At 39.3% G+C, this 27,717-nt stretch overlaps 1 protein-coding gene across 2 annotated transcripts in view; it reads left to right on the forward strand.

The window, feature by feature from the left end:
* Nucleotides 1–27,489, forward strand: part of EDNRA (endothelin receptor type A) — a 55,574-nt gene extending 28,085 nt beyond the window's left edge. The window contains exons 2-7 of one of the 2 annotated variants that reach the window (XM_065877116.1): nucleotides 197–324; nucleotides 13,847–14,045; nucleotides 18,246–18,398; nucleotides 22,724–22,857; nucleotides 23,517–23,625; nucleotides 25,882–27,489. In XM_065877116.1, coding sequence (XP_065733188.1) covers nucleotides 197–324; nucleotides 13,847–14,045; nucleotides 18,246–18,398; nucleotides 22,724–22,857; nucleotides 23,517–23,625; nucleotides 25,882–26,022 — 864 coding nt within the window. In that variant the 3' untranslated portion in view covers nucleotides 26,023–27,489. The remainder of the gene's footprint in view (nucleotides 1–196; nucleotides 325–13,846; nucleotides 14,046–18,245; nucleotides 18,399–22,723; nucleotides 22,858–23,516; nucleotides 23,626–25,881) is intronic. The other variant, XM_065877117.1, reaches the window with a different exon arrangement.
* Nucleotides 27,490–27,717: the final 228 nt, after the last annotated feature.

Raw genomic sequence — 27,717 nt, forward strand, 5'->3', positions numbered from 1 at the left:
TTGTTCAGGATTAAAAAATTGCTGAGGCTTTAAAATATGAAAAAAAAATGATGATCATACTCTATTGCTACCACACTAACTGAAAAGCATAGTGAACGATACAATTTAGAAGTTTGGAAGCCTAATTAGAAATATAAGTGTCCGTGTATCCCATGCTGGCTCTGCCATTTCTTACCATGCTCTTTCCTGTTTTCAGCTGCTGGCTGGGCACTGGCCTTTTAATCACAATGACTTTGGCGTATTTCTCTGCAAGTTGTTGCCCTTTTTGCAGAAGTCCTCAGTGGGGATCACCGTCTTCAATCTCTGCGCTCTCAGCGTTGACAGGTAACGTGGTTCTTTCCCTTTACTCTGTTGTTGGGTTGAGAAAAGCAGTTTTGTCAGAAAGAAGAGAACTCGAGGAGCCTTGAGAATTGGTGTTCAAGACAGTTGTTCATTAGTTCCCAGCAATGAAAATACTAGCGATCTCGCTCTACTGTTTAGAATTGCTTTCCACAGTTGTTGATTACCAGCCATCTTTGGTTCAGGCAACTTGTACCAAAAGCTTTTCACCAACTATATCCATTTGACATCCTTATGGCAACGAAGGAAAAAGGAACATGTTAGATGGAATGAATGCTGGAAAAGGAAATTCTAGGACATCCACATTCTGTATTTTCAATGGTAGATTTCTCATTAGAAAAAAGAAGATACTGTTCAATTGTGTTTCTAATGCTTGATTAGTTGAACTGAGTGGTGAGTACTCAGAATTATGTTCTAATCTATGCTTTTCTGAATACCTGAAATGCTTCCTAATTTTTAAAAAGAGGACAACAGAAGCACCCCTTGATCCAACTCTGAAAAAAACCATCAAGTATCTCAGAGTCTTTCCAGAATTCTTCTCAAACATGGATGTCAAGGCGTCAAGAAAGAAGTCCTTCTGAATTCCATGAACTTCTAGAAGGTATTTTCTATACCTTCTAATTTTCATAGCAGGAATTATAAAAAATGAAGTTAGGAACTCTATAACACGTTTTGTGGTGCTTTTTTATATTGAAAATAATCCTTTGCAAATGCTGTTTAATGTCTTATTTAGGTGGTTTACCTACAAACAAGAGGTTTTCATTTTTCCTTTCACACTCTGACAATCACTTTATCAGAGCACCTAAGTCCCATCATAATAGAAATAAGAGCCCCACTTTCTTAAAGAACATTTTAGTGTTTACAGATATTCATTATTTATCATTAACAATTAATTTTCAGGACCAAAAGTGTTATTGTTAAAACATAAAAATACTCATTCCATTGGTAGTAGAAAATTATAATGGTATCCTTGTTATAAATTTATGGCTATAATAATTGTGAAACGCTAAACAAAATGTTTAGTAGTGTTATTAAAAATAAATTTATTGCTGAAATTAAAACAAAAAAATTCCATTAGTAGTTTAAATTGCAGTAATGCTATTGACAAAAATGCTACCACTGCAGTGGTAAACACAAAGATCAGAAATAATTTCATCACCTATTAGTAGGATTCACAGAGATTCCCAGGAAAACCCGAGGTCTACATAGGTTTCTTCTGCATCATATCAGATGTTAAGGGCTGCTGCATAAAAATATTTACATACAATAGATGGCCACTGTATCACTTTCACTTGACAAATAATAGATTATGCTACTTGTGACCATGTCCTAAAAAATTGAGCAAGCATTTATAATCTGGACTTTATTCACTAATGAATTCTCATTCTGTTGTTCCCACTCCTAGCACCCCAATAATATCGTTTCGTCTTGTAACTAAAGTATTGTATTATCTAAAAATTAAAGTCATTAAATTATATCTATTACATTACTAATACATGAAAAATTTTTCCTACCTGTATTTATCAAGTTGTATATTTAGAGATGTAGCTAGGTATTTTCATTATAATATCCAGTTAAAATTTTAAATTATAATATAACTCTAAAACCCATATGGGGAAAAGAAATAAGAAAATGATCATGACAATTTTTAAAAGAATTACGTTTCCTATACACATATTCTTCCTATATGATATTCTCAAATGTTATAAAGCTACAGTTTTAAAGCAATGTGGTACACACACATAAACACATTGACAAATCAATGGGAAAAACAGAAGCAGGTGTCAGAGTGTACAAGAACATATTATAGGCTGAAATCACTTTAATGGGGAAAGGAAAGATTCATCAATAAACAGTGCTATGTACCATGTGGGGGAAAAAACATGTTAAAGTCTTATTTTGTACTATATATCAGTAATAATATTTATAATTATTACCATTTATTGAGTATTAGTATGTACCAGGCCCTGTTAAAAATACTTTCCAGAAATTATTTTATTTAATCCTTATAACAACACCTGTGATGGTGCTATAATTATCCCTATTTTACAGATGAGGAAGCCAAGGTCGAAAGGGCTTAATCAAAGCCAATTGGCTACTAAGTTTTGGAGCCATAATCAAAAGTAGTATGTGTTCTTAACCACTATGCACAAGCATGCAAAAACTCAAACCATAGAGCAATAGAAGAAAATAAACCAATATCTTTTTGATCTCTAGAAAAGGAAGACTTTTTGAACCTAAAGTGGATGGTAGAAAATCTGAATAAAACTATAAATGCATTTCAGGACATAACATTTTAAAACATGAATGTCAAACATTCATAAAATTAAAAAACAAAGAAATAAAGCAATAATCCAGGGAAAATATTTGCAGCAAAACTACATGTTAATATTCTTGGTATTTAAAGAAGCCATACAAATAGTAATTAAAATCTTACTACTTCCATATAAAAAGGGCATGAGTATAAAAATCATCAAAGAAGAAATTAAAATGACTAACATATGAATCATGTTCATATTATCAAAGAAATTCTCATTAAAAAGCATGTTTCTCAAAATCTGGTGGTAGTAGGGAATTGAACAGCCCTTCCAGAAACTAACGTCCTACAAATGTTTTTGCCTTCTGACCCCGTAATTACAATTTTCATGATCAATTCTATGGAAATGATCCAAAATTTGAACAAAGAAGTCAGGTACAAAGATGTTCCTTACAACAGCAGTCCCCAACCTTTTTGGCACCAGGGACCGGTTTCATGGAAGGCAATTTTTCCACAGACCGGGGGTGGGGTGGGGGGGGATGGTTTGGGGATGATTCAAGTGCCTTACATCTATTGTGCACTTTATTTCTATTATTATTACATTGTAATACATAATGAAATAATTATACAACTCACCATAATGCAGAATCAGTGGGAGCCCTGGGCTTGATTTCACTTGCCACTCACTGATAGGGTTTTGATATGAGTCTGCAAGCAAATGATTTATTATGGTCTCTATGCAGTCAAACCTCTCTGTTGATGATAATCTGTATTTGCAGCTGCTCCCCAGCGCTAGCATCACCCCCTCAGCTCCACCTCAGATCATCAGGCATTAGATCCTCATAAGGAGTGTGCAACCTACATCCCTCACATGCACAGTTCACAGCAGGGTTTGCACTCCTATGAGAATCTAATGCCACCGCTGACCTGACAGGTGGCGGAGCTCAGGCAGTAATACGAGCGATGGGGAGCGGCTGTAAATACAGACGAAGCTTTTCTCGCTCACCCGCCACTCACCTCCTGCTGTGCAGCCCTCTTCCTAACTGGCCACGGGCTGGTACCCATCCGTGGCCCAGGGGTTGTGAACCCATGCTTTACAAGATCATTTAAAGAAAAAGTTGAAAGCAGCCTTGTATTAGGGAAATGGATAGGGATGTTAAATGCAATTTATATGTATAAGTATATGAATATAAAATTCCTTGAAAGGAATATGATAAATATTAGTAGTAGTTATGTCAAGGGATAGAGTAACAGATGTAACATTCTTCTGCAAGCAGAAAAAGACTTATGAAAGTTTATTTTATTTTCTGTGACCCATTTTCCTTATTTACTTCATGCTATTCCCTACATTTTATTTTTCTCACCTGCCCAGCTCATTCCTATGACCTTTATTTTAAATTAACACTAATTTCTTATGACTGGGTAGCTCTAAAACGCAAGCATATGTAGGCCTGTGTGTGTGTGTGGAGAAATACAGGTACATGCCCAGCTCAGAGTTACTTCTATGCCTACTCTTGCCTTTACAAAAGCACCATCAAATTTGGGAAAACAGCATTTTATTTAAAAAATTAAACTTTGTCCCAAAGTTTAGGTAAAAATAGGATGATAACGAGTTTTAGGAAAGGGCCACTCAGTGTTCTAAGAAAACTGCACCTCCGAGGAAACATCTAACCAAACCCAGACAAGAACAGCCCATGACAAACAAGAATGAAAAACAGGAGAAGGAAGACAAGGAAGATGCTTGGCTCCTATAAATAGTAAAACCTTTTTTAAGGCAGCTGGGTATAATCCTCTGAGAAGAGAGGCATTGATGAAAAGAGAGGCCAAGGAGAGGAAAGAATTTGCTTGGTTTGATAAGAAATATAGGCAACTTTTCATCCCTGCAATATATTTTCTTGTTACAAAAATTAGAGTGTATGCTCTGAATAGTGTTATGTGCCATGGTATAGCGGTCCCTTTTGTAGTTCGTATGAATCTATTTAATAAATTTTTTTCTTGATTGAAAAATACTTTAGGGCACTTATTCCTCAGCGATATACTGTATCATGAATTATCCCTAGATTGAGAAGCATAATTCATAATATAGTTCAACAGAGAGACTTGTCAAGAAGGGTATGAGGTACAGACATGAAGAATCAGGCCTGGCTGCTGTTCTTTAGGAGTTTCCATGGTTGTGAAGACAATGACCTGGGAACCAGGGAGAAAGAAGTGCACAGGGAAGTGTTCAGGCAGTTGGATTCCCCAGCCACCTAAATCATCAACACCCTCCATTCCTTCTCTAGCTCACCTTGTTCTGCTGCCTCTTTCTCCCTTGGGGGAACCTCAGAGGATTGTCTTCCTGAGCTTCAATCTCCCCAGTATAAACCCTACGTGTAGGCAGGGAGAAGGGAGTGGTGGGAGATGATGGGATGGGGAAATGGAGGGATTAGGTCATAGATTCCTGTTTCTGGTGTAGGAATACCTCACCCACACCATGTCCTCCCCTACCTCATGCATGGAGAAAAATTAACTCAGTGTTCAATCACAAGCTGTCAGTTATGTAGCACATGAAATGTTCTTGGTTTGGTTTGAAAAAAGAAAGAAAAAAGAATGTCAAGCATTTATTTCATTAAGACTTAACCTCAGTTTTAGATCAACGAGAAGAACCGTTTTAAAATTCCACTTTCGCAAAAGTCTGCCTGAATCCAGGAGGTTTTTTCTGGGTAATCAACTCACCGTCCTTTGTTCCCTGGGTCCTTTCTTTATTATTTTTACATTTCATTTGGTACTGACTCTCAACTTTGGGACCGGTATGTAGGGAATCTATTTTGACATTTCTATTTCAAAAGCTTTCACACTAGAGAATGAATCATTCACACTTGATTTCTGAAGATAAGATACAATTTGCTTTGAATCTTGATTCGGTTGCATTATATTCTTCTAAAAATAAGAAAATGCCTTTATTTAAAAAAACAAAAACAAAGCAAGGAGTAAAAAGAGGGAAATTGGAACCTGTTATGAAACAATTTGCAATTTGGGAATCCCTGCTTTCATTCTATGAGCTGAATCAAATTACGGCCCAGGAAGAGTTCCCGTGATTTTTTTGGTTTTGTTTTTTTAAATATGATGATTATGTCTCATTTCAGAGTTGTTGTTTTTGAGGGAAAATAATGAACGTAACTATTCATCCAAGTTTTATACAATTTCTCCATTACTTCATTGATTGCTCAGTGAATACTAATATTTTAGGATCAAAGAAAAAGTCTAGCTTCCTTACTCCAGGCTTTTAATCTGAATAAGGTAAACAAGACAGAGAAAGCGCATCCCTTGTACCAGAATGGATGACTTCCCATTGTTCATTTCAACTATGGACTTGTCTTATTAAAGCTTTTCACTAATTCTTCCTCAAATCTATTATTTATTTTTATTTCACATCATTAGTTACTTAAGAATAAGATAAAACAGGAATTTCAGAAAAAGACTGGGGAAATTTAGAAACAAATTTTGACCTCTATCCAAGCTTTAGCAGTGAAATAGTTTTGTCTAATGCTACAGCAGTATACTTCTAAAATGAATGAATTTTTCCCAACAAAACAAGAATAACCAGCCATTACCAATAGTGCAAATAGGTATTCTTACCTGCCATAAGTGACAAGCTTTACAGGTTACTCTGAGTTTGTTTCAGGGGGAAAAAAAGAAGCGGCAGGGATTGGGAAGAGGAATTCAGTGCTATTCCTTGTAAGGTTAACAGTCATGTTTAAAGCAGAAAATGATGGGGGTCAGACCAGTAAAAAAGGTCTGGGTACAGCTGCAGATTGTACCTAAGAGTTGCCCAGGGAAAGAGGCTGTAAAACAGATATAACTCTTTTAACAACTACTCCAGATGATGTGTAATTAGATACCTGGGAAAGTGGTAAGGATCCATTACTAACGCACTTTGATTTGCCTCAAACTCAAAGCCAGGTCTTCATCCCTTATTTCAAGTAATTGCTTAGTGGTCTCTATGATATTCTCAAAGGTTTATCCTAACTCAAGAAAGCATGGAAGTGATTTTCTAAAAAACTTCATTTTTACTTAGACTCGGGTTTGGTTTCTCCTTATTCTCCTGGTGCTATGATTTTCCTTTCACGCTGGGTGTAGGGCAACTTGGGATCTCATTTGGGGGTCTGTTCCCTGTCGCACATAGTTATTCGTTCTTTTATCTTATTTCTATTGTCAAGATCAGGTGACGGGTTAATCTTGCTACCTCATTTTTCTTTGATAACAAACTACCCCCAAACTTAGTGGTTTAGAACAACCACCATTTACTTATTATCTGACCATGTTGTGGGTCAGGGATTTGGGCGGTTCTTCCGCTCCTTGTTACTTCGACTGCGGTCTCACGGTGGATTTCAGCTGGCCACTGAGCTTGCTTCATGGGTCCAAGACTCACATGACTGGCCCCTTGGCAAGAACAGCTGGACATCTGAGCTCAGCGGAGCCCATCTCCCTCTCCATGAAGTCCAGGGCTGTCCAACACCCCTCCAGCGGGCTCAGGGCTCCAGGGTGGAACCTGCTGCTCCATTCAGAGGCCAGGCATGAAAGCATCGTTCCAGCTGTGCCCAGCTAGTCAAAGGAGCCACAGGCCAGCCCAGATGAAGGACCCAACTGAAGAAATGTCCAAATATCTGCAGCTATCTTTCTTTTTTATTATTATTAATTTTTCTTTTTTTGTTGTTGAAGTATAGTTGATTTATAATGTTGTGTTAGTTTCTGGTGTAGAGCAAGGTGATTCAGTTATACATATATAAATATATATTCTTTTTCAGATTCTTTTCCATTATAGGTTATTACAAGATATTGAATACAGTTCCCTGTGCTATACAGTAGGACCTTGCTGTTTATCTATTTTATATCTACTAGTTTGTATCTGCTAATTCCAAACTCCTAAATTATCCCCTCCCCCCCTTTCCCCTTTGGTAACCATAAATATGTTTTCTATGTCTGTGAGTCTGTCTCTGTTTTGTAAATAAATTCATTTGTATCTTTTTTTTAGATTCCACATATAAAAGATATCATATGATATTTGTCTTTCTCTGGCTTACTTCACTTAGTAATCTCTAGGTCCATCCATGTTGCTGCAAATGGCATTATTTCATTCTCTGCAGCTATCTTTTATTTTTTTTAACATCTTTATTGAAGTATAATTGCTTTACAATGGTGTGTTAGATTCTGCTGCATAACAAGGTGAATCAGCTATACATAGACACATATCCTCAAATCTCCTCCCTCTAGCGTCTCCCGCCCACCCTCCCTAACCCACACCCCTAGGTGGACACAAAGCACCGAGCTGATCTCCCTGTGCTATGCAGCTGCTTCCCACTAGCTATCTATTTTACATTTGGTAGTGTATATATATCCATGCCACTCTCTCACTTTGTCCCAGTTTACCCTTCCCCTTCCCCGTGTCCTCAAGTCCATTCTCTACATCTACGTCTTTATTCCTGTCCTGCCCCTAGGTTCTTCAGAACCTTTTCCTTTTTTTTAGATTCCATATATATGTGCTAGCATACGGTATTTGTTTTTCTCTTTCTGACTTACTTCACTCTGTATGACAGTCTCTAAGTCCATTCACCTCACTACAAATAACTCAATTTCATTTCTTTTTATGGTTGAGTAATATTCCACTGTATGTATGTGCCACATCTTCTTTATCCATTCATCTGTCACTGGACACTTAGGTTGCTTCCATGTCCTGGCTATTGTAAATAGAGCTGCAATGAACACTGTGGTACATGCCTCTTTTTGAATTATGGTTTTCTCAGGGTATATGCCCAGTAGTGGGATTGCTGGGTCATATGGTAGTTCTATTTTTACTTTGTTAAGGAACCTCCATACTGTTTTCCATAGTGGCTGTATCAATTTACATTCCTACCAACAGTGCAAGAGGGTTCCCTTTTCTCCACACCCTCTCCAGCATTTACTGTTTATAGATTTTTGATGATGGCCATTCTGACCAGTGTGAGATGATATCTCATTGTAGTTTTGATTTGCATTTCTCTAATGATGAATGATGTTTAGCATCCTGTCATGTGTCTGTTGGCAATCTGTATATCTTCTTTGGAGAAATGTCTATTTAGGTCTTCTGCCCACTTTTGGATTGGGTTGTTTGTTTTTTTGATACTGAGCTGCATGAGCCGTTTGTGTATTTGGGAGATTAACCCTCTGTCAGTCGCTTCATCAGCAGATAGTTTCTCCCATTCTGAGGGTTGTCTTTTCGTCTTGTTTATGGTTTCCTTCCTGCAGCTATCTTTTAATCCACTTCACCTGGCTTCTCTTTAAAGTTCTTCCTGCTGGCATTTTGCTCCCAAACCACTGTATGGCAATTGGTCTGCCTAACACATAGGAGACACAAATCATAAACAAACATTACAAAGGGTCACGTTTTCTCAATTAAAGATGTGCAGGGCTTCCCTGGTGGCGCAGTGGTTGAGAGTCCGCCTGCTGATGCAGGGGACACGGGTTCGTGCCCCGGTCTGGGAAGATCCCACATGCCGCGGAGCAGCTGGGCCCGTGAGCCATGGCCGCTGAGCCTGCCCGTCCGGAGCCTGTGCTCTGCAACAGGAGAGGCCGCAACAGTGAGAGGCCCACGTACCGCAAAATAAAATAAAATAAAAAGATATGCAGACATAAGGATATAAGTGCCACTTTACCTTATGGAAGTGGCAAAACTGAAGAAAAATAAATTTTAATGAAGGCAAGCATTGACAGGCACTTAGGAGAAACATTTTTTAAAGGTACTTAAGCTACTTTTTCATTCCCTTGATTTAGTAATCTCACTCAAGATAATTAACCCAGGAAAATAATTCAAAAAGAAAAAAAATCTGTACATGCAAACATATTTATAGGCATGTTATTCACAACCTTGAAACACTAGAAATGATGTGATCATAGGAGGAAGATTTAGGTAAATTGTATCAATATCTTGTTATACTGGGTAGCTTTGAAATTAATAAATGCCATGCCTATGTAGAAACATGAAAAGCAAATAAAACCAAAAACAAAATTGTAACTGAGAAGATTATAATTATATTCAAACTACACTTATGAGAATAGAAATGGGCAAAGAATAAGAAGAAATGAAAATAGATTTTGCTGAAGTGATCTTTTGAATTGAAGTTTTCTTTTACACTGTTTTAAAGTACATTCAATAATATTTATTTTCAGTTTAATGAGTTTCCCAGATCGTACCTTAAAGATTGAAAGACATGCATTTAATGCCTCTAGCCTTGAAAACATGTAAAAATCTATTTATAGACACATACAGTAACAAACATCTTTACATAAACAAAACATGTAATTTATTCTTGTATTTTGGCATGTCACATGACAGAGTTCACGGTGGTGTCATGGGAAAAGACTCCCCTGGGACTTGGCAGACCAGAGCCCTGGCCCAGGCGCCCCACATTCACTGGAGACCAGGCAGAGGACTTGGTGACACACCCCTCCTCAGGTTCCCAACGAGAACGCAAAGGGAGAAATTTCAGCCCAGATGTCCTGCTTGGTTTTAAATTATTGTGTTCTAGGATTCTGAAAGTATTAGCTCTTTATCTGTTGCCTGATTCAGGGCTGGCTTGAAAAATAAGAAACTCTTTGGAATGTATATTGGCTTTGGCCAATAAAGACAAATGCATGGTAAGGAAACGAACAAAGAAAGATTCTTAATTCAACAGATATTTATTCAGCACCTATCGTTGTAGGTCTTGTGACCAACATGCAAGATGTCTGCCCTATGGAGCTTATATTCAAAAGGGAGAGGTGGACATAGACCATAAACAAAATAAATAAGTAACATATTTGATTGGTCCCATAGTAGTAAGTGCTATGGAGAAAAATAATCAGGCTGAGTGGGACAGGGTACATCTGGAGGGGAATCTGGCAGTTTTAAATAGGGTATTCAGGGAAGGCCTCTGTGAAAAGACACCATTGCATAAAGATCTGAAGGAAGTGAGGAGGCAGCTCTGAGGACACCTGTAGGCATTCCCACTGGGGTGGGAACCCACTGGGGGATCTGAGCAGAGGGGTGACATGATTGGCTTACATTTTAACAGGCTCACCCCGGTTGCTGCGTTCAGGGCAAACTGCAGGAGGGCGAAGTGGACACAGGGAGACCAGTTAGGAAGCTATTACAATAATCCAGGCAGGTGGTAACTGGCGAGATGGTGAGAAGTGGTTGCATCTGGATACGTTTTGAAGGAAGAGTTTGCAAGGTTTGCTAAAGAATTGGATGTGTGGTGGAAGAGAAAAAGAGGAGGAAAGGCTAACATCGAAGTTCTGGGCCTGAGATGGTAACGACTAGAGAGAAGGCAAGGAAGGGGGCAAGGAAGAAGACCAGGAGTCTGGTTTGGGTGAGTTTCAGTGCCTATTAGATATCCGAGTGGAAACCTCAAGTAGGCAGGTGGATATACAAGTCTAGAGTTAGAGGTGAGGCTCTAGGCTAGAGTTATAAATTTGAGAATTAATTATCAGCATATAGAGTTTAAATGATACTAAAGCCATGAGACTAGATGAGATCACAAAGAGAGAGGGTGTAGATAGAAAAGAAAAGAGGTGCGAGGACCAAGGAGAAATCCAACACTAAGAATTTGAGGCATGGGCATGATCCAGCCAAGGAGATGAGATGGAGTGGCCAATCCCATCAGCGGGAGGAAAACTAGCAGAATGTGGTCAAAGCCAAGTGAAGAAAGCATTTTAAAGAGGAGGGATTATTTCCGGAATAGTTTTTGTTGGCAGGCTGTTCATAATCACACCTAGTAAGGAGAACACATTGTGTATGATCTGTTGTGTCATTATCACCCAAATAGAAATCATTTGGGGAACATCCAGTATTTCTTATTTTCCACACATTTCTGCACCTCCAGCATCACAACCGCTCTTATGGTTGTTTTCTCATCCCATGGAGATGTTATTAAGATCAGTGTGATTACAAATGGGAAATATTCTAATTCTCAGTCATGTGGGTTAATGAAGGAGCAGACTGATTATGAATCATTTGTTCAACTAGGCACTAAAAATTACTTCTATTTATTTTTAAATGTTGAATTCACACTGGATTATAGATAGGTCATATTCTGGGAACTCATGGGCACATTATAAAATGAAGCTGGTCTGTGAATATATTTATCATTAGAACGTATAGATCACATTTTCTTACTAAACCACCTTCTATCTCCAATCCTGCCTAAGAAATCTGGCTTTCTCTCTTAAGAGATAAAGTGTTTTATTTACATCACCTTTCCTGATAAGAGGAGGGGAGAAGAAACAGATATAACTCATTGACAGCCTTGGGATATAGACATTCTGTCTCTGTTCCTTTTAGCTTTTACTGGACATCAGGCTGCCAGTCTAATAAGGCAGCAAAGAAAAGTAAACAGAAATAGAAAGCAGAATATATAGCAGTCTTCATCCCACTGGCAATAACCATAAATTTTCAAATGCAGTGTTGGCTACATCGTAAAAGGATTTTCATGGTCTGTTTGCATAGCTGTATTTTATTCCATTCTGAACTAATCTGGACTTTTTCAGAGATTCTTAGTGTACACCAATCTTATTTATCCTAAAAATCTTTTGCAAAACATTTCTCCAGCAAAGTGTGCTGTATATATGCCACGTGGCATCATCATGCATACCAAAACTATAGTTTCTAATCTACAGTGAAGAACAGGTAGCATAATTCCTAGGAGCTGTGTTTTCACAGGTGTACGTTTTAGTTGTACTGAGACAGAACACTAACTATAAATGATAGGGGCTCATTTTGGTGGCTATGGGTAGCTTGTATCTTGCCTTGGCGCTGCTAACTAATCTTTCCCATTAAGCTGCCTGGCCTGCAAACCCATGTGCACCTGTCTCAACGCCTTGGTCTGTTTTACAGCCTTTTTCTGGCACTATCTAATGAAAGCTATTAAAAGAAAATGTTTCCTTTCCATTACAACAGCAGCAAAAATTTCAAGAATGAAGTCACAAAAATATTGTACCACAGGTCCCTTCTTAATAGTAAGTCTGAAAGCAGCACCAGACTATCATCTCGTGTCAAAGAGCATAGTTTCTGAAACCAAAGTTTCTTTATACTTAACATGTAAATGTGATTATTATCATAAAATATTAAGGTAAAATATAAGGCAAACACAATTTCTTAATGCCAATTAGTGCTTTTTTTTTTAATGTATTTATTCATTTATTTTTGGCTGCATTGGGTCTTCGTTGCTACACGCGAGCTTTCTCTAGTTGCGGTGAGCGGGGGCTACTCTTCTTTGCGGTGCGCGGGCTTCTCATTGTGGTGGCTTCTCCTGTTGCAGAGCATGGGCTCTAGGTGCATGGACTTCAGTAACTGTGGCACACGGGCTTCAGTAGTTGTGACTCGCAGGCTCTAGAGCGCGGGCTCAGTAGTTGTGGCGCACGGGCTCAGTTGCTCCGCGGCATGTGGGATCCTCCCGGACCAGGGCTCGAACCGGTATCCCCTGGATTGGCAGGCATATTCTTAACCACTGCGCCACCAGGGAAGTCCCCCAGTTAGTGCTTTGATTGGCATGATTGTTCAGTTATATTTATATCTTATGCTTCTGTATGAACCATTCTTTCCTATTAAACTGTAAACCCTAAAGTTTAGGAACCAAGCTATCTTTAGCTCAGTTTTATATAGTCTAGCACAGGGTCATATGGGAGAGATATAGTTATTCTTTGACATTTTCAAATATAATTATTAGAAATATTTATTTACTAAAACAGCCACCTGGTACAAGCCCACTGTGATCATATTTTGAGGGGAGAGGAAGGGAGAAAACAATGGAATATCTATGGTCACTACTCACTTAAGGATATCTAGATCCACTTCATAGATAATATTTCAAGTTTTTTTAATATAGAAACAGAAATAAGACATTACCATAACAAGTACCAGCAGCTTTCACTACCCCTTCCATCATCCAATTTTCCCCCCAGCTTAATAAACATAGCACACCCATCTCTGCTGCCACATCCTAAATTCTCAGTAGATTTCGATGGGCCCCAAGTGAAGATCTCAGACTCAGGCCTGCCAGCCAGTTGAACTCCAAATGGGTAGAACCTTTAATAGCCCCACTTGTTTTTCACACCAGGACTCACAGAAAATTCCTAAAAAGCTAATGGTTGGTCACTGGCCAAAGGAAGGATCTTTCCAGCATTTATAATTTTCATTTAATTGAAATAAACTTAAAATTTCCTAACCACTTGGTGCCATCACCCCCTTTTTTTTAGGTACAGAGCAGTTGCCTCCTGGAGTCGTGTTCAGGGAATTGGGATTCCCTTGGTCACAGCCATTGAGATTGTCTCCATCTGGATCCTTTCTTTTATCCTGGCCATCCCCGAAGCAATCGGCTTCGTCATGGTGCCCTTTGAATACAAGGGTGAACAGCACAAAACCTGTATGCTCAATGCCACGTCAAAATTCATGGAGGTATGAAAAGTTTAAAGGAAATTAACTGGGGAGGGGAGAAGGTCTTCATTTACCATCACCAAGATTTGTTGCTATCTCTACGCTGCCGAGTGTGGTTTACTCTGTTAGTTCAGTCAAATATTCTTTAATTGCATGAAAAGCAGATGTTAAACCAGGGCTTAGCTTCTTGAATAAAACAACTATTTTGTTTTCACTCTTGTATTATAGCACAACTGTAGACACAACTATTGCTCTGCACCAAACAACTCAGAATTCTGAAACCGATTTACTAAGAAAGAGAGATTGATGTGTATGTATGTAGTGCTATTTGTTTTGATAATAAGGAGTACAGCACAATTTCCATCTGACAGACACGCTGATGCTTATTTGATGTTACTTGGGGAAATGCACATTGCTCACACAGTTTTTAAAGACAGACTTACTAATTCAAAGTAGGAAGTCATTCTCATGTGTGCTTATGTTAGTACAGATTCTGTCTAATATATAAATAATTTTCTAAAATTTTTATTTTATTTGGATTCTTTTCTCTTTTTAAAAAAATATTTATTTTTGGCTGCATTGGGTCTTCATTGCTGCACACGGGCTTTCTCTAGGTGCAGAGAGCAGGGGCTACTCTTCGTTGTGGTGCGCAGGCTTCTCGTTGCAGTGGCTTCTCTTGCTGCGGAGCATGGGCTCTAGGCGCGCGGGCTTCAGTAGTTGTGGCACGCGGGCTCAGCAGTTGTGGCTCACAGGCTTAGTTGCTCCGCGGCATGTGGGATCTTCCTGCACCAGGGCTTGAACCCGTGTCCCCTGCACTGGCAGGCGGATTCTTAACCACTGTGCCACCAGGGAAGCCCCAAGTAATATACATTTGCAGAACTTTTTTAAAAAGCATTTTAGTGTAACAAATCCAATCGTTGCTTAATACACCTGACCGCATTAATGTTTCTGAAAAGCTTAATTACGTAACTGAGAGTATTAGGAACACATTTAAAATGCACATTTCCTCTGCAAAACTAGTCACATGTAGAACGAGGAGGAAAACCAAGAATAACTATTTCTCTTAAATCAGCATAATTTAGTACTTTGATGTAAGTTTCATGCAGTTCAGATTCCACATTTAATCACTTACAGACCTCTTAAGGTATGTTTTCCTTCCATGGAAAATTCACACAATTAGTGGTTTTACAGTTGACCAGTTATCCTGCTTGGAAATTCTTGTTTCAAATTAAAAGTGCTCGTGAACACAGCCAAACTAGCAACCTTAAAATTAAAGTCTTCTGCTGATCCACTGACTTTTTTATGAAGTCAACCTCCACAGTGAAAAGCAAAGTAGTAGAAGGCTATCAGAATTTGGGCGGTGTGAATAAGCAATCTAGAAAACCCTGACTAAAGCATTAGAGAGAAGAGGCTCAACATAAGAAGGAACTCACTGGGAATTTCCTGGCGGTCCAGTGATTAGCACTCACGGAAGTCATGGGTTCAATCCCTGGTCAAGGAACTAAGATTCCGCAAGCCGCACAGTGTGGCCAAAAAAAAAAAAAAGAGGAACTTACTGACCATTCCAGCTGGACAAAATGAAATGGGTTTCTTCACAAGGATGCATATCCTTTCTAGAGGTGAAGCTAAGAGTAGCTGCCCTTCAGGCTGGCGGGAGCGTTGTGGCTGGCGGGCGCCCGGAGGGTTGCAGTATAGGGTATGAGTTTGAACTGATGATTTTGAAGATTTCATTCCAAGTCTAAAGTTTTAGGATTCTCTTTCCCCTCCTGTTCTTTTTCTCTAATGTGATTCCCCCTCTTTTTCCACTCTTTCCTCCTCAACTTTGCTCTAACCTAGACTGGAGGGAGGTCCCTCCACACCCTTGCTGGTGACATCAGTTCAAAAGAAATGTGTGACCCCATTCTCAACAGGCCTCTACTATGGAAGGGGCAGGGAACTCCATCCAGTCCCCTCCAGGTAGGGTCAGCTTCCAGACCCTCCGCAGCTGCTTCTAGGCAGTCACACCCAGCCAGCAATGCACCCAGAAGAAGGGGGTACAAAGGAAGGGGGTCCTCCAAGGAGTGTTTGTGTTGCACTTAAATGAAGAGAGAGTCCTTCTGATTTTTTGTTTGTTTTTTTAAGTTCAGTACTAAAATCTTTCTACAGTGTGATGTGAATAGGAATATATTTGTATAAACAGATTTGAATAAACCAACTCCTTTGGGAGTCTGCACTTAACCTGAGGCTAGAATTCAGAGGTTTGTAAACTTGAATGGAAAGGAAATTACATGTTTATTTTCACTAACTTCTAACTGAAATTTTCCTTCTAATATGAAAGTAGGCAACAAACCACAGTAGTATTTAGCAGTACCATGATTTTTTCACTAATAGAAATAACAGACATTTCATACCACATAACAGTTGTATAATCTCGAAATATCATTTACATTCATCATTGCTTCTACATTCTGATAGAACCACCATTAGATCTGTGATTTAATTTGTTAATAAACACATATATTACTACATCAGAACTTTCTTTTTCATATTTTGATATCTGTGTTTGGATGTAATTGGTTTCCATTGTAATCTTACATATTTTATTTCATGCACATAAAAGTATTATTCTCAGAAAGAATTATAGTCTACACCAGAAGGCGATCTATGGCATAAAAATATTTAAGAACCCCTGCCCAGAACTTCTTTTCCTCGGGAACCATTTACAGAATATTTTAATAGACATGTTATAAATGCAGCCCACTGGGCCTCTTTCTATATTCAGAAACTCTCCAGTTTTTCACAGAGCAGTGTGATTATTTTTTACTGTGGGAACTGAGATATTACAGGAGGCTGTGTTATCCTTAGTAAATAAACAATCTGGAGAAACAGCATAAGAAAAGGAACAGCATTTCTTCCCAAGCTGGTGATTAATTTAGTGGGACGAAGAATTTAGATGTAATTTTCTAATTTCCATTCTTATTGGGTATTATATTTTCTCTTTCAAGAACTCATAAAACTGAGTAATCCTGGTATTTACAAATCCTGTCCTCAGGGAGATAATGCTCAGTATGCCTTCAGATAAACTACACGGCCTCAATAGTTTCCAGGTGGTAAGTATTAAAAGAGAGCGAGAAAGGGCACAGTTATTGATGGCTCAAACTGGCTGGCTGCGAGGTCACATAGCAGACATACCAGACAAAGGGTTAATGCCCAGTAACCGGAACTCCACAGATAAGCCATTCATAACCCTCACTGTTTCCAAACTAGATAGGCACATTAAGTACACGCTAACCACAATAGTCAGAAGTGAACCAGGCACTAGCAAAATGTTGAGAATCACCAACAAAGATAAGAGTCTGTATGTCTCAAAATCATGTTTTATGAGCTTTGGAAGGGAGCTCTTTTTATTGATTAGGGCTCTTGCCCTGTATAATTAAAACCAACTTCAGTTTATTCAAAATATCTTTGTTGGGATAATTTTTAAAATTTATTTTATTGAAGTATAGTCGATTTACAATGTTGTGTTAATTTCTGCTGTACAGCAAAGTGATTCAGTTATCCATATATATACATTCCTTTTCATATTCTTTTCCATTATGTTTGATCACAGGATATTGAATATTGTTCTCTGTGCTATACAGTAGGACCTTATTGCTTATCCATTCTATATATAATAGTTTGCATCTGCTAATCCCAAACTCCTAATCCATCCCTCCCTCCCCTCCCTTGATAACCACAAGTCTGTTCTCTATGTCTGTGACTCTGTTTCTGTTTCATAGATAAGTTCATTTGTATCATATTTTAGATTCCACATGTGAGATCATATGATATTTGTCTTTCTCTTTCGGACTTACTTTACTTAGTATGATAATCTCTAGGTCCATCCTTGTTGCTGCAAATGGCATTATTTCATTCTCTTTATGGCTGAGCAATATTCCATTGTATATTCATCTGTCAATGGACATTTAGGTTGCTTCTATGTCTTGGCTATGGTGAATAGCGCTGTTTGTCAGGGCAATTTTTAATGCAATTACTTTGCGTGCTATTATAAAGCCAAGATAATGTCTGGAGTTTCCAATTTTGTTGTTTTGACTACCACCTCCAAGCCCATTACCACAACCAGAGAGCATGAATATACAAACATATCTGCAAGCGTGAAAATGTTGAAGCCACCAGAGGTGCTGTACAGCTAATTTTCATTATAATGCTCCTCTTCCTCTCTCCCTTCTCTTCTCTTTGCAGTTCTACCAAGATGTTAAGGACTGGTGGCTGTTTGGGTTCTACTTCTGCATGCCCCTGGTGTGCACTGCAATCTTCTACACGCTCATGACTTGTGAGATGTTAAACAGAAGGAACGGCAGCCTGAGAATTGCCCTCAGTGAACACCTGAAACAGGTAAATCTAATAAGATCGTGAAGATGTGGCCAACACTGTTTTGTCCTTGACAACAAAAGGCCTATGAATACTGTATTTCGCAGATTTAGCCTGATTTCCTAAAAATAAAAATACTGTCAGGGCTTCCCTGGTGGCGCAGTGGTTGGGAGTCCACCTGCCGACGCAGGGGACACGGGCGCGTGCCCCGGTCCGGGAGGATCCCACGTGCCGTGGAGCGGCTGGGCCCGTGAGCCAAGGCCGCTGGGCCTGCGTGTCTGGGAGAGGCCGCAACAGTGAGAGGCCCGCGTACAGCAAAAAAAAAAAAAAAAAAAAAAAAAAAAAAATACTGTCTTGTTTGTCTGTATGGTGGCCCTGCGGGCAGGGCCCAAACAGAGAGAAACTATTCATTTATTTTGCCTAGAGTGTATCAAACATGCGTGTTTGTGATTAGCAGTACGTTGAACTGGGGTTGGAACTGTGCCAGGACAAAAAAAGAAGTATATGACTTTCTCCACGGGCAGGCTTTGCAGTCTTGTTGTGGAAATAAAACACAAACATGAAATAATTGGAAAATAGAATCACAAGTTGTGGTAAAAAGTAGCCTTTGCTATAGAAAGCCAAGGAGGATATGAGTAAAGTCATGGAGAAATTGTATGAGGGGGATTGAACTGTTCATGGAGGATAAATGGGTTCCATGGGGAAGAAGAAGAGGACAGGGGGCATTTCAGGTGGGTGGACAGGGGTCTAGTAGAACACAGCATGGGCACCATGCATTTGGGGAACTGGAAAAAAAAAGATGGACCTCATTAGAGCAACATCTAAGGTAAGACTCATGATAGGAAACGGGATTGGGTACATAAGAAGCCACATTTTGGAGGGCTCAAAGTTCTAGAAGAAATCTGAACATGTCATTAGGACGCTACTGGTCCTTCCCAGGCAGGAAACAGAACAGATAAAACTGTGATGCTTATATTTGCTGGCTCTGTGACACTGGGAAAATTTCTTGATCTCTCTGAACTTCTAGTTCTTCAGAAAATGTATATAATAATACCTGCACTTTTCTGTACAAATACCAATTTAATTTTGAGTCTTAAAAATTTTAAATGAAATGTATATAATAATACATCAAAGGGATGACCTAATACATGTGCGGTGTCTAATAGAACCCAACTCATAGTTTAGTCAGAAAATGTTGATATATATTAATTCAAAGAGTAAAACTAGGACTATGGGTAAGTTTTCAGTTTCAACAGACAAGTATATAAGGATGATGAACCACACCAAAAGTTAATGTGAGTTGTTAATGGAGCCTGGAAATCTGCCCTGTATGATGACCATACAACAAGCATCATTCTTCATTGGCAACACTTTTCAGCTAGAGGACTGATTTATTTTGAGCGTCAGCTCCCTATCTGTAAATTGGACATAATAATATATGAATCAGTGTTATTATGAGAATCAAAGGAATTAATGTACATACACATACTTTATAAAATCTAACATGTTATACAAATGGTAGCTATTATCTTTTATTATAATTTAACAGGAAAATTATCTTGAGAAACTTTAGTATGACATCATCCAGGCATGAATGTTTCAAGTACTCCAGATGTGAAACATATTAAGCAATTATTATGGCTCATTCTTGCAATGAAGATAACTAATTAGAATAGATTTGTGAAAAACAGTGCTTTAAAATGTTGATTTTGCACAAGCACCACAATTGAGCCTATTTAAGCTACGAGTGGCAACTGCTCTAAAAATAATTGAATGGGGATTGGGAGCGGTAATAAGATGCTGCTGCTTCACATTTTCATAGCATTTTTTAAAGTTTTTAAAGAGCATTTCCATGTCCTTTTGGTATTTGATTCCTCCAAACACCCTGTGAGATAAACTGGACAGGCATTACCCTTATTATACAGGTGTTTAAGAGATTGACCCAACCAAATGGAGATCAGAACCCAAGACTTGGTCCCCATGCAATAGATATTCCCTCGTGTCTCACTCAAAGCTAGAGCAGGTTCTAACTGCAGGAGAGCAAGCCTGGCTGGAAGGCCTTCAAGTGGGATGGCAGGGAAGCTAGCTCAGAGTGAAAGACCCTGCCACCCTGTCCAATAATCAATATGGCTTTTGGTCTTGCTTCTTGTGTGGTTTTCTCAAATTTCTCTTCATTATACCAACAATACCTTTTATCGGTTAGGGATTGTGTTTGGATGCTGGTAGCAGAAAACCCAAAATAACAGGGAGGAGACCAAGTAGGGGTTTATTTTTCTCCCATGGCAAGAAGTTCAGATGTCATTGGCTCAGTGGTCAAGGAACTCAGAAGCCAGGGTTCTGCTGGTGTACTGACCTTTCCATTTTTATTGGAAGACAGCCGCTATAGCTCTACCATTATATCTTCTATCCAGGCACAAGAAAGGGAAGAACACTGATCACATTAGTGTGTGTGCGCCAAAGGAGTATACCCCACGTTTTTTTTGGCCACGGCCCGCGGCATGTGGGATCTTAGTTCCCCCCCCAGGGAATGAACCCGTGTCCCATGCACTGGAAGAGCAGAGTCTTAACCACTGGACCACGAGGGAAGTCCTATCCCCCACTTTTAAGTAACTTTTCCAGAAACTCCACACAACGATTTCTACTTAATGTAATTGGTAAGAACTACGCAGGTGAGGAGGCCAGGCTCCCGTGCTGCCATGACAAAATCAAGGAAAACAGAAGAATGGATATTGATTAACCAAACATCAGACTGTCATGGCAACGTATTAATATTACCTTTTAAAAAGTTATCCTCTTTGAGGATGTGCACAGGGGATGTAACCTCTCCCCAATACCCTCCTTTTCTATTTTTCTGGGCACACTGTCTTTCTGTGTATACAAAATTGGCCCTTTAAAATGATCCCCCATTCCTGTAGATTAATAAATAAAGGAATCCTTTATTTCTCTCAATCATCGTTCAGTTTATACATTCTCTGAAGTCATAGCCCAGCTAACTAGCCAGCTAACTCTGAAAGATTAAAGAACTCCCAGTTCTTGGGACTAGAGCCACAATTTGTGACAACTGCCCTGAAATCTTTTTAAATGGCTCTATTAATCATGTGGGTTTATTGTAGGCTTCCCATACTTAACACTATATGCTTCAGGTTGAACCAGCATTACCCTTCCAAACCCTGTTTTCAATCAGTTTTATTTTGACATTAAGTGATTCCAGTTACAGACAAGTTGCATTTTACATTCCCAGTGGGGCTTCCAAACGCATGCCCTGTAATACTCAAGTACAATGCACACAAATGACTGGTTGCAGATAATTCTTAACCTATGGTTTTGCTGATCCTATGCAGACCGCAAAGCATGTAAACCTGCCATTGGAGTCAAGCCAGGGTCAACATGTCCCAGTTTTTCTAATCGTCATTGCTGATAATCCTTTATCCTCATCCCTCTATTTGTAAACAATATATCCTTGGAAACTACATGCCCATGTCATTAATGAAAGAATTTTAAAAGCAAAAAAATCCCAATGCCAGGTTTCTCCAAGATCAAGAAATGGAGAAAACACATTGTTCTTCCCTTTTCTTTTCTGTTTCCTACTCCTGTTTTGTTTTCCAAATATCTTTTTAGACTTGTCCTTTTTTTCCCCCCATGCTGCACGGCTTGCGGGATCTTAGTTCCCCAACCAGGGATTGAACCCAGCCCTCGGCAGTGAAAGTACACAATCCTAACCACTGGACCACCAGGGAATTCCCTAGATTTGTCCATTTTTTATCATGCTAGGGTCAGTCACCTTGACTGCCATGCTGTCATTAATGCTGGTGAATTAACTGCTATCGAGACTTTTAACTAACCCTCACCCCACATATTCAACATACACACACACACAGACCCAGCCATGGTATTGACTCAACCCCAGCCAGTCTCCACCTCTGCCCACCATCGAACCTCTGTCTTGGCCCTGTTGACCAGCCTGAGACCAACATCCTTCCTGGCAGCTGCCCCAAAAGAATCACTAGCAGCTCCTTGCTTAGAAATTAGACTCCAAATGTTTTCTTTTTCTTTTCTTTTTGTTTTTTTTTTCTGGCCACACTGTGCTGTGTGAAGGATCTTAGTTCCCCGACCAGGGATGGAACCTGTGCCCCCTGCAGTGGAAGCACAGAGTCCTACATACTGGATCTCCAGGGAATTCCCTGGACTCCAAATCTTGAAGAGGTGGAGGCATGGTGAGGGGCAGGCTGCTCTGGCATTTCTTCGAGTTACTCTTCCCCAATTGACTACTTCCTTTTGTGTAGCTCTTTCCTGTAGTAGAGAAACACTAAACTTACTGTCTTTTTTTTTTTTCTCTCACTTTCCTTTAGCGTCGAGAAGTGGCAAAAACAGTTTTCTGTTTGGTCGTAATTTTCGCTCTGTGCTGGTTCCCTCTTCATTTAAGCCGTATTTTGAAGAAAACCGTGTATGATGAAATGGACACGAACCGATGTGAATTACTTAGGTATGATCCTCTGTACTCAGGAGGAAACTGGAGTTTCTCTGATTTCATATTTATAAGACTTTTACAAAACCACCTACTCTACATTTTCAATAGCCCTGAAAATTAAAACTGCAAAGTTGATTGTTTTTCTTTAGCTGACATAGCCCACAACTGATCTCAAAAATTTGCGCAAGCCATATCAGTAATTTTGCTGCTCCCCTCCTGGGGCTGTGCATAATAGTTTGGGTTAACCAAGTGCTGGGTATATGTGTAAATGTTCTGCAGAACTGAAATTACCATTTAAACAAGGACTTAAGGGCTTCCCTGGTGGCGCAGTGGTTGGGAGTCCGCCTGCCGATGCAGGGGACGTGGGTTCGTGCCCCGGTCCAGGAGGATCCCACATGCCGCGGAGCGGCTGGGCCCGTGGCCCATGGCTGCTGGGCCTGCGCGTCCGGGGCCTGTGCTCCGCGGCGGGAGAGGCCACAGCGGTGGGAGGCCCGCATACCGAAGAAAAAAAAAAACAAAAACAAAAGAAACAAGGACTTAAAAAAAAAAAATTCTGACTGCCACCTATAAGAAATGGCTTCTGGGCAAGAAAAATGCTTATTCTAGAGATAAATGCTAGTTAGCAGATTTGAAAACATGTTCTAATCTATCTCCTCTATTTTCTTTTGCTCTAGTTTCTTGCTGCTCATGGATTACATCGGTATTAACTTGGCAACCATGAATTCATGTATAAACCCAATAGCTCTATATTTTGTGAGCAAGAAATTTAAAAATTGTTTCCAGGTAAGACGTTTTGCAAGCATTTTTTAACAACAACCAAATGAGTATATTAAGTAACCAACAGGCATGGTTCATTCCAGTTGTAAATATCACTTTCACTAGCTGTACTTTTCAGTAGAGAAGTGAAAAATCACATTTTGTTACCCAGAAAGAGGGTCAAGTTGTCAGCATAACAGAAAAGCAATATCTATTCAGACAACAACATATTCAGAGGTTAAAGCAAAAAGAGCTAACTTAATAACATGCCAATTTAGTGTCCTGCTTTAAAAAGAAATACTCCAACTTGAGCTCTAGGCCAACAGAATAGGTAAAACTTATTCATGATCTCAACAAAACATAAACTCATTGTTAAGAAATCTTTTGCTAAACGCTATTTAATAGTACACTTAATAATAGCCTTTTCAAGGAAAGTAAATGTTTATGGATCTGGAAATCTGAACTAATGTAATTTAATTCGAAATCAATTTCCTTCCGTTCTTCAAAGTTCCCCATAGCTAAGCCAACCCATGTCCTCCCAAAGCTCCAAGCACTTCTTATTGAGGTGTCATTTTTCCAGAATGATTTTAGCATAAAGTTAATCCTAACTGGATTCTGTTATCTTTGGCCAGGATGTTTAACTTCAGTTTATGGTACGTATTAGAAAGAGTAGCATAGAGTTCAAGGGTGCAGGATATGGAAGCCAACAATCTCGATTTAGATCACAGCTCTGCACTAGCTAACTGTCTTATCAGTTCCAAGTGGTACCCCTCCTGCTTCCTCAGTTTGCTCATCTGTAAAATCAGATGCTCACTGTATCTATCTCATAAGGTGGAATGCAGTGGGTTAATATATGTTAAGTGCTTGAGACAACAGAGTGCTCAGTACGAGCTTCTTATTATTAGGGATAGAAGAGAGGAAAAACACAAGCGACTGCCCTTGTGGAACTTATAATCTAAAAGGAAACAGACAAATATTTTTTAAAAAATCATAGAAATCGATGAAACCTGGTGTGGAAGTTCTTGTTGCCATACTTTTGAAGTCTAGTGGGTCATGTTTACAAGTCATGAAATGCCCTAAGAAAGATTCTGCCCTAAGAAAGATTGACTAAAATGCAGGTAATAACAGATACATGATGTAACCTGGAGTTAATATCAGTTTCTAATTAGTTTACACATTAACTAGAGGGGAAGGGAAAAAATCAAGGTGCAAACCCTCAGACATTAAACACAGTTTTGACTGATCTTCATAAAAAGGCAGCATACCCAGGCGGAAGAGCCCAATAGAGAGAGTCCTGGGTTCTAAGTTCAGTTCTGCCTCTTATTATCCTCTCTAAGCCTCCCTCTTCTCATTCATAAAATGAGGAAAATAGCACCTACCCCCAAAAGCTGTTAAGAGCATCAGGTGAGGTGGCCAATGCAGAGAGCCAAGTAGGTGGTACACACTGAAGAAATGCCAGGCCGGAGACTTCCCTGGTGGTCCAGTGGCTAAGGCTCCACACTCCCAATGCAGGGGGCCTGGGTTCAACCCCTGTTTGGGGAACTAGTTCCCACATGCCGCAACTGAAAGATCCTGTGTGCCGCAACTAAGACCCAGCACAACCAAATAAACAGATATTTTTTTTTAAATAATAATGATTTTTAAAAACACTTTAAAAAATGAAATGCCAGGACCCTCCCAGCCCTTTCCACTCATGCCCACCCCAAATCATTGAACGCTCTCCCTCCACCAACACTGCCTTCCCTTCCTCTTTGACTTGGTGAATAAATTAAAACAAGAAACAAGGGATCTGTTGCTTTGCACTAGAATAAACTGTTTAACTTCTCCCTAGAGGTTACAAACTCCCTACCCTACATTACTAGTAAGGCTCACACTCTGTCCTCAAATGCCTACAGACATTCACCCCTTGTTGGTAGGCCTCCACGTTCTACAGGGAACAGGTTGGTGGCCTCATCTTTTTTTTTTTTTTTTAAATATTTTTGGCTGCGTTGGGTCTTCATTGCTGCACACAGGCTTTCTCTAGTTGCAGAGAGCGGGAGCTGCTCTTCGTTGCGGTGCGCGGGCTTCTCATTGCAGTGACCTCTCTTGTTGCAGAGCACGGGCTCTAGGTGCATAGGCTCGGTAGTTGTGGCGCACAGGCTTAGCTGCTCCACGGAATGTGGGACCTTCCCAGACCAGGGCTCGAACCCATGTGCCCTGCATTGGCAGGCATATTCTTAACCACTGTGCCACCAGGGAAGCCCTGGTAGCCTCGTCTTAATTCGAGTCTATTCCTTCTCCCAGTCTTGCCTCTGCTGCTGCTGTTACCAGTCCAAGAGTCTGATGACCTCAGTCCCCATGAATGGAACAAGCATCCAATGGAAGAACCATGAACAAAACAACCATAACACAGAGAGGAGCAGCCACAAGGACAGTATAAACTAAACATCTTAAGGAACATTCATCAATATACTTCAAATACTATTGGAGAAAAAAAAAATCAACACAACAACTGCATCTCCAGAAATCTCTTCTTCCATCCTTCTCCCATGACTCACTACCACCCCCTGGAAAAATGTTTTCCAAAACATTGAAGGGTTGACTGGTTTATACCCACAAATTCAACGAATCTTACTTTGATTTATCTAATTTACATATTCTGCATATATATATATATATTCAGCCCTAAAAAATGGTGGGAGTTGGTGGGGGAAAGGAGATTGTTCAGTTAAACCAGAAGGATATACACTATCTTTGCATGAAAATAGAGTTTTCGAGTACGTGGCTAGCTTTCATGGCGGTTCTGTAGAACGTTCCGTAAGAACTGGTCACCATGAAAAGCTTAGAAATTATAACAAGGTTTTCTATTTTTTTAAAGTAATTTTGTTTTTTAGGCCAAACATGGTATGGGTTTAAGTCTCCTTTATTTGAAATGTCTTTCAGTGCCAGTATTTTTTAACTGCATAGTTGCCTATACAAATGATGATTTGAGCTTATTTACATATATTTTGCCCCCCAAAAAGAAGAAGACATAAAATGGACTTCAGGTGAGCAATTAGGTTAATGTTTCTCATGTCACTGGCTTATTTTTAAAACATAAATTCTCAAGCTGCAAGAGCTTACAAGAACTTAAAGCACAGACCGATATCCACATACGGCAGTTTAATAGCTGCTATTCAAACAACTTTTAAGAATCTATATTTTCTTTTTTAATGGTGTTTCATTACAGGAGACCTTGTGCATATTTTTATGTTAAATTTAAAAATAATGCTTGAATGAAATAGTTCTATTTTTCATGAGCCCAGTTTTTTTAATGGAAGCATGTTATGTAAAATCAATATATACTAAAATTTAAATGTATGTGTCATTTAACTATGCCCAAGACTTTCAGTGCAATGCACAGAAGTCCAAAGCACAGCCAGGAGAAAGGCACTGAGTATTTTTAGAAGATTAGGAAATTTTCATTGAGGTTTATTTTTGGTTTTAGTAACATGTATACGTGTGTATATGTATGCAAATGTACATACATATATACATATATATGTATACAAATCACCTCATAGTCTCTTGATTGCTTTTAAAATGTTAACTGGCAGTAAGACTTTTTTGGTCATTCCCTTTTTCACATAGGAATATAGGAAACATAATTTCAAAGAGGCCAGCTGAGTTTATCATGTCAGTGAAATATAATTGCCACCATGAACTTAAGGTTCTCTGGATTTCCAGTATGCACCTAAACACCTCCCTCACCCCAACTCCTCACATAGTCACCATTTCAAGAGGCCCACAGTGATTTCTGCTGGGCGTTTTCCACGATGTTTACAGACTGTGAGTACAGCAGAAAATCTTTTACTGTGTGTATATAAACATATATATATATATATATAAAAACAACCATACAGTTCTTTTAGCCAATTTTTCTGTGATTGTCTCTATGGAATGCACTCGTGGGTGTGGTATTTGCACGTGGTGGGACGGTTGTATGGACTTCATGTAATCTAATACTAATGCCCAGCAGTTGTGCCAAAGCACACACTCTAAGTGGAATCTAGGTAGATGTTCCTCTCGACAACCAGCCTCAGTCAGTTTTAATCTGTCTGTGTTCATAAATCTTGTGACAGTGTTACTATTACAAATGGA

The sequence above is a fragment of the Phocoena phocoena genome, chromosome 5 (genome assembly GCF_963924675.1).
Source record: "Phocoena phocoena chromosome 5, mPhoPho1.1, whole genome shotgun sequence".
Taxonomy (NCBI): Eukaryota; Metazoa; Chordata; class Mammalia; order Artiodactyla; family Phocoenidae; genus Phocoena; species Phocoena phocoena.